General features: G+C 32.9%; 1 protein-coding gene across 1 annotated transcript in view; it reads right to left on the minus strand.

Moving 5' to 3' along the window:
• Positions 1–10,388: 10,388 nt before the first annotated feature.
• The window catches only part of LOC110028831 (dihydroxy-acid dehydratase, chloroplastic-like), a 14,017-nt gene continuing 12,518 nt past the window's right edge, over positions 10,389–11,887 (minus strand). Inside the window, exons 10-12 of the mRNA XM_020730839.1 lie at positions 11,679–11,759; positions 10,667–10,825; positions 10,389–10,576 (exon numbers count right to left, since the gene is read on the minus strand). Coding sequence (XP_020586498.1) covers positions 10,526–10,576; positions 10,667–10,825; positions 11,679–11,759 — 291 coding nt within the window. The 3' untranslated portion in view covers positions 10,389–10,525. The remainder of the gene's footprint in view (positions 10,577–10,666; positions 10,826–11,678; positions 11,760–11,887) is intronic.

Consider the following 11,887-nt stretch of genomic DNA (forward strand, 5'->3'; position numbering starts at 1 on the left):
GTTTCTAGTGAACTTTTCATCAAAATTATAGCATAAACCTTTCTATCATTTGTTCATTACTTTAGTTGGAGTTAATTTCTTAATTGGACAAGCAATTTGCTCGGGGTTGGTAATTGGCTAGAGTTGACTGTGGTGGCTTTGACCGGCCATCATTAAAATTCTTTGTTTAATTTTGAAGCTTAATTACTTGATATAAAGAGGTTGGTCTGTGTAAGCACACTTCACAGCAAATTACCGGTTTTAAGCCAGATTTGAAGCAGATTTGAAGAAAAAATTTATGGATGCCTGAAATCTGATTAGAGAGGGCCTCAAACTGTAAATGCTAATCAACCACTGGTGATGTTTGCATACTTCGCTAGTTTGTCACATTGGTCTTGGCACTTGAAGGACCAAGATGGTTTCATAATGTTTGTAGAAATTTAGCCAGGGGGGATACACGCTTTTTTTTGGTTAACCAGAAGTACCAATCCTCAGCTGGCTCATCCATGTGAAAGGACGTTAGAGTGAGATTGTCTGTGTCCGATAGCTTGTGGAAGCTATAATAGTTATCGATTTTCTGAGTTCAGTTTTCAGGATTACCTCAGTTGTAATGGGGAATAGGTATGCACATTGATTTGAAGGGAGCTGAGCCGTGAAGGGCTTGAAGTTGTTACTAATAGAGTATGCGAGATGATTTTCTAGTTGATTGATGAATTGGTCCAGCTTAACTTTGAACAGGGTAACATGAAGTTAAACTTCTCGGAGCAGTTCAACTAAATCATTGAGCTTGCCTTCATTGGATTTTATCTGAGTGGCTAGATGAATTTTGTTATTAGCCATCTTAGAGAAGCAGGGAGGGGAGTCTCAATGAAAGCACCAAATGTTAAGCACTTTGCTGTCTGGGTAGCTGGAAAGATGAGCTAAACAGAAAAAAAAGAAGAAACAAAAATATAGCGGAAATAGAAGAAAGGAGAAACAACAAAGCTGAAGGATGCATAAAGTTCAACAAGGAAGAAGAATTCAATTGTCATCTGTATCCCTCTTTTCTCATCATTGACTATATGTATTACTAGACATAATTTCTTTTTTCTTTATATCTGAGCTCAACGATATCTCATTGGTCGATATGGTGCAAACTTAACATTCTCCTATGTCTATGACAGAACAGCTGTTGATGTTGTATTAGAATCACTTAGAACTGGCTAGCTCCAAGAGAAGAGAACAAAAAAGTAATGAGCAATGCTCAACGATTAAAATAAATAATAAGAAGCAAACACTCTTATCTTAATTATTGCAATTTATGTTGAATTGAACCATAAAGTTTGGATTTAGATTTCGTTCCAAGCAGGAGCCAGGTGCAGTGTGCTACGATTCGACATGATAAAGCATTGGGGTAGGCACGCTTTGCTATGAGCTTGCATTTTAAGATCAAGTGATGCATATAGCTAGCGCATTGCTTTGCTTATAAAGCGCACTTTTAATAATACTAATTTCAACATTATACTAAAAGAGTGAAGGATTAGAGAGACTTAACACTTTTGATATTGCGAAGGGTGGATTATTAGAATAGAGAGAATTTTTTTTTTTATAATATTATAATATTTCAAGCCTATTAATAGGCTAAATTTAAAAAAAGGACTTTATTTATTTTAAATTTACTCCCCAACGAGAAGTAAACAAGCTTTATTTCATGAGTAACCTAGGTTAAAAAATAAATAGGTAAGTTCCAATTTAAATGATAATGAAGATAACATTATACTAATCCAAAAAACAAAAGCTTACAGAGATATGTATTATTTCAAATTTATTCTTATGCTGTTATAATACAGTTTAATCTAATAGACTAACTTTAAAAGCATTGATGTCCCTCATGATATTTGTTATTTTGACCCCCAATTAATGAACTAAGGTAAAAGGGCAATTTTGTAATGGGGCCCCCCCCCCTACCGCATCTCACCTACCGGCCACCTCCACCTACCTCTCAACTACCACTCTCTTGCTTCTATAAATAGAGAGGGTGTGAGGCTTAGGAGAGCAAGGGAAAAGAGATCTTAAGCTACGATCTTAAGCTACCATTAAGCTACCACAAAGGAGGAGAGAATAACTTTAGAGTTAGAGAGGAGGAGAGCATCTTGAGACTTTGTATCAAGGTGTCGCTTGAGAGGGAGGCCATAGAAGGAAGATAAGGGCCCATCTCTATGTATAAGCTATGTATTCTCCATTTCTTTTGCCTTAGTGAAATATTTGATTGATTCCCTCCCGTGGACGTAGATCCAGTTGGATCGAACCACATAAACGATCTATGTTTGCTTGTGTTCTTTTTCGTCTCATTTCTATGCCAGGAAGTACATATCTCACAACAATATTTGATTGATGAATGGACTCCCAATTATGTCTTCTTCTTGATCTCAATAGTGTGATATAAGAATTACTATCGTCAACAATTTTAATGAGGAAATAAAACCAGCAAACACGATCTTGTTGACCTTTCCACAATATGAAGTCCAAATTAAGATTATGAATGATCTAATTGCTCATTTACTTGATCTAATCCCTAGAGCTTAGCCTCCCAACAATTACTTTATTATATTTTTGAACTGAAGTTAAGAAGTTCTTAAGTGATTCCCAAAACATATTTTGGGAGCATCTTGATTTAGCATTTCATCTTTTAAGAGTATTTAAAAAGTATCAAGAATTATTATTCTGCTTATAAATAACTGTAAATAATGGAGAATCCTCTATTACTGAAGGAGCTTGAAGTGCCGCACCCTGGCTTTTTTTGGTTTATTCAACAAGATAATGATAACAAGAAATCTTGTCTTAGTAGTTTTTGCAAGCTCAAAACAAAGAATAGCATCAAAGAATTTTGAACTGATGATTCATATATTTTCTTAACTGATAGTTAATATCTCAATAGTTAATATCTATTGATATTCTCAAAACAAAGAATAAAGACTAGCATCTAAATAAAGAATATAAATATATATTCTTTATTCTTTATTCTCAAAACAAAGAATAAAGAATAGCATCTAAATAGTTAATCTCTCTTAACTATTTAGAATAAATGTAAATATTAAGCTGTTAAGATATTTCTCCGCTGAATTCCAACAGAATTTTGAACTGATGATTCATATATTTTCAATGAATAGCATCAAAGAACGGGCACCGCCCATGATATTATCAATGAAGCTAAGCTGTCATTTATAAGCAGAATAATAATTCTGCTGGCAAGGAGGAACTTTCCCATGCACTTGCTCTCAGACGGGATAACTGATGACTACGTTCAAGCTCACACTTATTATAAGAAGAAAACAATTATTCTGATTTCTGGATTATTATTATTGATAATAATGCTAAAGAACTGCTACAGTCCACTATATAAAAAATCTACACGTATGTGTAATTAATTATACGCCAGTTGTATTCTCTCCCACTCCATGTGCTTCCAATATGACCGGTCAATTCTCTACAGCTCTCATTAATATCATAATATCAACTTTTGTTGATTCACATTTTACAATGAAATACATGTGGATGGGAATGATCAATAATGTCAATCAAATTAATCTCCCAAAATTTGGAAAGCTTGATCTGAACCTCTGCTGAAACTGATACAATGTTGTTACTAGTGTTTTATTTTTTTTTATTTTTTATTTATTCACATGCATTTGTCTTTTCTACCTAGAACTGTGGCCGAATCTATTGACTGAAAACGGTGAGAAATAATTTTAGTATAATGCCTATTGGTGTTTGCCATGGTGAATAATAACGCATGGAACCGGGCTTGAAGTAGTTTGGCTCAGCTGTCTAGTGATATGTTGGTGGCATTGGCCGACAACAACTAGTGGTGATGATGTCAAAGGGTTAGGAAATAATATCAAAGGTACATTGGTGGGGGCTAAAAGGTTAGAAGATTTATAGGAACTATTCAAAGAAATACATGATTTGAGACAAATCAATTCTGGAAAATTTTGAGAAATGTCTTGCCATGATTTGCTTATGTCCTCAGATAGTATTTAGGGCGAAACACTCACAAACTAGTGGATTATTAAAGGCATAATGGTTTCTATAGTTTTGAGTCCATTCAGCACATGCTGACAGAATCAAACGCTATCAATTTGTTGCATGTGAGATGGACAAAGTCTACTTGTCTTGATCATTTTAGCTAGAAATTTAGTAGTGTATTTGTCTGTGGGTTTGTTTGAACCTGTTGAAACTTTTTGTACTAAATGAAACCATTTTAAAAATGTATGGATGAAAATTTTATTAAATACTTTCTAGTACTAGATCAATCATTCTCATTTATCTTGAGATTTATGCTTCTTTTAAAAATATTTATTTGATTAGATATATATTGATTTTTATTGTCTTAATAATTTTTGCCTATTGTTTTGAATGTTTTGTTTAATAAGCCCAAAAAAACTTATGCATTCGAGGTTGGATTTTCTATTTGATAAGTGGTCATGAATGAATCATTTTTATTTCAAAATTTTCTCTACCACAATAACTTTTTGGATATTAATATGTACATCGCTATGGAACTATAAGCTGAGTCATTTTTCATAAAGTTCATTGATTTCAAAAATTTTCATCAGAGTGAAAAATTTAATTTGATTGAAATTTGTATGAATTTTTAATGTCATTTTATCTCAATGGAGAAAACATAGGCAGAAATAGTCTAAGGGATAATGAGAACGCCTATAGAGTAGTAATTCTAGAATAGGTAACAATAGGATTTACACCGCCAGAGGGATGATGAGAACGCCTATAGAGTAGAAAGAAATATGTGACTCGACTACAAAGTCGAGCCACCCCATCAATGACTTATAGTCCTATTTTTGTCAAGAAAGTCTCTAACATTTTAATCGTGTTAGAGACCACCTAAGCGTATAAATCGTGTTGAGCCAGTCGGGTAGAAGAAGTAATATTCTTTGTTGGATATGCAAAATGAATGCACGTTATCTAAATCCTTACATAGAGTCTTCATCAGTATGACTTGGGTAATAGACATTTAATACAAACCCATTTTAAATTTGGCTCAGAGGGCCATGCAAGAAAGAAAAGTACTCATTTTAAAATTGATTAATTTTTAGATCTAAACTTTAGTAGAATAAATCTTATAATTAAAATATGGTAGAAAATATTTTACCCTATGAGCCTATGCACAAATGATATTCCAAACAAAACACAACCAAATAAGGTAAATATCAACACATATGACAAAAAAAATAAATAAATAGACCTCAACAAAATAATTGTAAAAGGTTGGGTGTCGTTCGGTTGATAACTTATCTAAGAAGGACAAAATTGCAATCAAGCTCCACATAATAAATGTTTGATCCTAAGACTATAGAACAAAAGAAATTTGGAATTAAGATATGAGACACGAGCAAATGGCTCCTGGTCCTCAACTCACTGTCTAGTACATAAAGCTCCATGGGGATTCATGCTCATACCTTATTTTCAACACATACTCAATTTAGCACTCTAAAAATACATATAAAAGTTCAAAAAGAAAGAGACGACCTGCAAGAAAAACGTTAGTGCATGCAACAAAACAGTGAACCATACATGGCAAGAGGAGAGCTAAGGGGTGTTTGAAAGAAATGCATTAATTTAATGTTTTTTTAATTATTAAGCTTTTCCATATTGAACATGGCCCTCTCTGCAAGTAAACTATCTCTAATATACTTGTGCACATGTCTCGCACTTAATGAACATATAAAACAATAGAAAAAATATAAAAAAACAAGCACATAAGCAAAAATTATAGTGTACCTATAAAAATTTTATTACACCCTAACCCTAACTATAAGAAAGCATCTACAAGTTATTATCTATCCAACATCTAAGTAGAATGCATGTAGTGCAAGGCTAAGGTCATTCCCATCAGATTTTGATTGATTTAATCAGATTGACCCCATCTTAACCATCAAAGTAAACTATCATTTGTCACTCCAGTGATGTGATTCACTTATATAATTAGAATTATTATGTTGCTTAATAATTCATCCTATAAATACCCTTAATGCTCGGTGAACATTGAAGTCTCCCTCGTAACTTCACTAAGGTGATTCGTCGGTAACAGACGAGCTGAAATAAAGTAGTGTCACACCTTCAATGGTTCACTTAACTTTGAAGTGCAAAAGTTGACTCTCCTCTCATTTGTAATTTTTTAAAGTCCCCTTCCAACAGTAAAATACAAAATAATCTCACCAATTCTGTCACAATCGGCCTATAGTTCACATAAAAACATAAAGTATTAGGCGGTAAATGGTAGAACATATTGATTACCTCCGGTGAAAAATGTAACAATTTGTCTCTGACCATGACTCGATCCCCTTCCGCCTCACGAAGGTTTGCATAAAACTCCCGTACTACAGATATCACAACCATTGCAGAAAAATAATAGAATCGTTCCCATTGTCGGCAAACGATCAAATCTTCCACGGATCCACATGGATTTTTAAAACACCTCTCAGGAATCAATTTTCGTGACTGTAGAGCGTCACTATATCTATCCTTAGCTTTTGAACTCACAAACTCGCTCGAATCAAAGTGGGTATTTCTCTTACTCTTCTTTGTTCTTGGGGCCATTCTGCAAATTTCACAAAATTCCACAATAACTTCAAAAATCATGTCTAATCTACTAAACTTAACTCCTATATGCATAAATTACACTTTCTATGCAATTTCTACAGCTTTTTCTTCAACTTTCACCATGAATAGTGATTTTTAGATTTTTCCAAATGTACTCAAAAAACATTGTAAAAATCCAAAATTTTTACATTGAAGTGAAGCTCTTACCTTAAGAAATCCAAATCTAGCAAATTTGGCTCAAATCCACCAAGAAATCTCCAAGAAAATGTTTGCCCTAGACTTTAAAATCGCAAACTTGAGAGGAAGAAGTGACGACGAGAGTAAAAATGACAATTTTCGGGGTTATTTTTCACCTTTTACCTTTTGCGAACCAATTTTCATGAACCGGCGCTTAAGCGCAGATAAGTGGTGCTTAGGTACCTGGCTCTCAGGTTATATTTTAAAGCCAAAAAAGACTAAAAATATCAACCATGTAGAGATATTAGAGAATCAATTTGATTTCATATAAAACATATTCAATGAAAGTAATTTTCGTGTTGAGACAATTAAAAAAATTATAGAATAAAATAAAAGGATTTTGATATGATTTTTATGAATACCGAAAGAGCATATAATTGAGTGCCATGATATTAATGAAAACAAGTGTGTCGAAGGTATGCTGAAATTTTTAAAGATATAATGTTAAGCTATTGAATGGTGTTAAATGTAGTTTAGGAGTTATGAAAGAATTTTTAATCGAGATAAGATAAAATTTTTAATGAAAACAAGTCACTATATCTATTACATTTTTATTTGGTTATTTATTGTTATTGTATTTTTTTAATGAAAATGAAAATGTAGGAATTAGATATTGTCAGGTATAGACGGAGGCATTGATGCTGAATGATTTGTAGTATAACAAGAGGTTTAAAATGAAAGATAATGAATGAATATTAAAAATAATTAAAGATATTGAATTTAAGCTGCATTATGCTTGATAAAATAAGAGCGACTTATTGACATTTCATATAATTTATATTTGTTTATATATTATCTACATTATTAACATTACATCAAAAATATTACTCATATTAATCTTTTTAATGTGAAACATACTTTCTTGAGTATATATTTTGATATGATTATGACACAAATGTTTAAATTTTAGAAGTTAGATTTTAAATATATAAATATGTAATTTGAGTGGCATTGATGTAAATCTTAAAATAGTATATAAATGTAAAACTTAAATTTCAATTATATAAATATGTAAATTTTGAGTGGGATGGATGCAAAACTTTCTTTCCCTCTTTCCACCTCTTAAAAAAAAAAAAAAGCCAACAGTAAAATATTTGATATTAATTTAAATAAATGGGATGGTTTGCATATATACCGCGTTATTTTTAATATATCTATCTGTCTAATATTCACAACAATAGAATAATAATTTAGTGACTTAGTGTTGGATGAAGATCTAATACATGCATATACTATCTTAAATTTTTACTTCAAAAGTCTGAAAGATAAATGATCATTGGGTCTAGCTCAGTTGAAATGACTCTATGTGATTGTAAGTACGTAGGTCTACTCTTCTTTCGAATTAGAGAAGATGAAATTATAGGGTTGATGTACACCATTAATTCATTAATAGTTGTAACAGGTCGTAAAAGATTTACTTGGTTTCTATGAAGCAATAGCCCGCTATAAACATGGTGGATGATGGCTATATTGTCGGCTTGTCGTGGATGCCATAGTTGAAAGTCGTGGTAGTAGTTGGTCATGTTGGTTGTAGATGGTTGGTTTAAGAGCATTGATTAGACACGTATGCCGTAGTAGAGAGTTGTAAGAGTTGTGGACCATGTAGGTCATGATTTGTCATGTATATCGTAGTAGTGAGCTATAACCACATCGTTATGCCACTTAGGCGGGAGGTAGAAACTACATGAGTTGTGGACTACGTTGCCCATAGTTGGTCACATAAGTGGTAGTGAAGAGCTACGAGGAGAGAACTTTAGGAGTCCTGAGAAAGTCACCCTATGCGGAGTGTGTTGTTAAGATAACTTTGGGGCACGTCATTACACAATCTTAGGGGTGCATCGTTGCACTGTATTTGAGACACATCATTACATCGTATTTGGGGCTCATCGTTCCATCATATTCGGGGCTCGTTGTTGTAGTGTATTCGAAGTGCGTTGGTATATAGTCTTCTTCGTTGCACCGTATTTGGGGTGTATTGTTGCATCATATTCGGTACACGTCATTCTTTTGCAAGGTGCTTCATTATTCCGCAACGTACGTCGGGATTTCACAGTATATGTTGTAATTCTACAAAGGGTTCCGTTGCAACGAGCAAGGTGAGGCTGTAGGTGGTCGACAATAGCTGGTGAGTGACGATCGACGTCTGCAGGAACATGTGGTTCAATTGTATTAATTAAGTAAAAAAAAAAGAAGTATTGACATGAATATCATCTCAAATTGCAAGGAGGGTGGAAAATAGTGTTATATTTGTACTAAAATGAGTCATAATTAACTTTGTTGTTCTATCCATTCAAGTAGGACATTTCGCTACCATTCAATGGAGGCTTTGGATATGTCAAAATTAACTCCATAATTCCATAATTCAAGCAAAGAAGGAGAAAGTTAAGGCTAAGTTCAAGCCAAATCTTCTAAGAGGAGGGGACCCAATGAAGAAGAATTTTAAAGGAATTAGATAACTCTTCCTAATTAATTTCTTATTCTCACCCCCTACTCTTTCACTTTCTCTTGGCCATTCAAATCAAGAATAGAATACATTCAAGGAAACTTCTCCCACATGTCATTGACTCTTACCATACTAAGATATATTAGTGATATTAATTTGAATTGCTAAATTAATCACGTATTGTCTTTCGGCCAAAAATATTCTTATAAAAATGCCACCAAATTGTTTTGGATCATGATTTAATTAACACTATATTAGTAACTTTAATTCGAATTGCTAGATATTAGCAAGTCACCTTTTAAAAGTTAACATGTTGGTATGTTTTGTGTGATGTGAATGATTTGGGGAGCATAAATGTAATAAACTAAAGTTTAGACATTAGATATTTAAATTCATAAGAATTAGGAGGTATGCATTAAGCTTTTCAATTTTTTTTGTTTCGCAGATCATACAATGCAGTTTTTTCTGCAGGTTATATACTTCCATGCAAACTACCATGTTGCATTACTTGTATATGAGTATTCCGTCTACCTAAAAACACTGCAAAAACTGTATTTTTTGTGCAAAGAAAAGGAGTCACTCTATACCTTTCAAAGTCCCTTATTTGACACATTATAATTTTTATTTGGGGCACTCAAAATACAAACCATCCAAACCCAATTCTTATGTATTTACATATCTAGCACAAACTTAATTTTTTTATATTAATAGCACCCAAATCTTTCACATAACATCAAAAATACCACCATTATTTACTTTTAAAAAAGTGAAACACATTTTTGTGCAAAGGAAAGGTGGCACGTATGTAAAATTAAAATTTGGTTAGAGATGTAAATACATATGAATTGAGTGGTATGTATGTAAATATTCCTAAACAAATGAATTTGAATATGTAGCATATTGATTGAAAATAATGTGAAGAATCCAAATATGTTGACTTCGACCATTTGTCTTGCAATAAAATAGAAGGATGGGAATCCACCAGAACTCATTCATACACTGCAACTAGTAACTTAAAACAAACATTTAATGCTTCAGAGTTCTAACAAAAAAATTCTCAATTCAATACAATTTCTTTCAAAAACCTACTTCAACAATAACAAAATTACAAATAACTTATTAACTCCCTGGTGAAAACTTGGGGACTGAAAAAAAGTCTCTGCATATAAATAACACAAACTAAACGTCCTGACAAAAAATCAGTCCCCAAAAACACTCAGGAAAATTAGCTCAAAAGTAAATAAATAAATTACATAAATACATCACCTATTCATCTGTCACACATCCTCTAGAAGCTGATTGAACACTTTTAATATACTGCAAAAAATAAAAATAAAAATAAAATTAAAAAATTGCAGTTTCAGATAAAAAAGAAGTTACAGAGGCAGTGCAGAAAATTATTGTTACCTTGTAAAGAACTCCTCGTGTTGCTTTGTAAGGAGGGGGGCTCCATTTTCTGCTTCTCTCAGTAAGCTGCTCATCAGAAAGCTGAACATCTATTCTTCTTTTGTTAATGTCAATTGTAATTACATCACCATTTTGGATCAGCCCAATCGGTCCTCCATCCTGACAAGAGGCGGATCAAAATGGTTTTGTTCATGCCACATAATATGAATTATTACATTTTTACTAACTGATATATCGAGTAAAGTGTCAAAATAATCCGAGAGTTTATATGCGTAGCTTGTGCTTATCCAGTTAAGCCGCTTATCTGGAAACACGGACCGCGGGGTGCGACCCGCGTTCTGTGTTTAGTGTAAAAAAAACATCTGTGTATTTGGATAAACTGCTCAAACACAGTTTTCAAATGGTTAAGGCGGTGTTTTAAGACGGTGTTTTCAAAACGCCGCCGCAGCAGATAAGCTGCCCCAAAAGGAACCTTAGCCCCAAAAGGAACCTTAGTCTCAAAGTAGCTTTATGCACGGGGATAATTACATACTCATCACTCAAAATATTTTTATTTACAAAACTGCTGCCAATGTGATTTTTTGAATTGCCAAACCAATACATTTATGCTTTCCATGATCAGATATTCCCTGTTCTAGATAAATTGTTTAGCTGTTTGGTTTGTGTGTATTATAAACAACTGCTTTCCATGATCAGATATTTTGGCATAAATTTTCAGAATGGGTGAAAGAGGGTGATAAATTTGTAAATATCCATGTTACGAGTGTTGTGAATGCAAATGCCACTTCTTTTGCTACTGCATAAAAAACACTTTGTATAGGCTTGCATTGAGAGGATTTTACATGACTTATAAACATAAGTTTCATTTTGTAATACAAGTCTTCACATAAAGCATTTTTTTCTATGGGAAGTATCACTTTTCAAATGTTCATCAAACAATCCACCAAGAAATTTTTTTGCAATTTTTTTAAAAATTGTATTTTACATGTTGGGTGTGACAAAAATGAAATACCTGCGCTTCAGGGCATATATGACCGACAACAAATCCATGTGATCCACCAGAAAATCTACCATCAGTCAGCAATGCACACTCCTACAAATTAACGTTTTTCAGTGTTATAAATCACCTATGATTATCAAAATATTACATCACAATGCCTTTATTTATCAATCAACCATGAAAGAAGAAGAATGTGCAAAAAAAAAAAAAAGATAACAATC

Source organism: Phalaenopsis equestris, unplaced genomic scaffold, assembly GCF_001263595.1.
Source record: "Phalaenopsis equestris unplaced genomic scaffold, ASM126359v1 Scaffold000532, whole genome shotgun sequence".
NCBI lineage: Eukaryota > Viridiplantae > Streptophyta > Magnoliopsida > Asparagales > Orchidaceae > Phalaenopsis > Phalaenopsis equestris.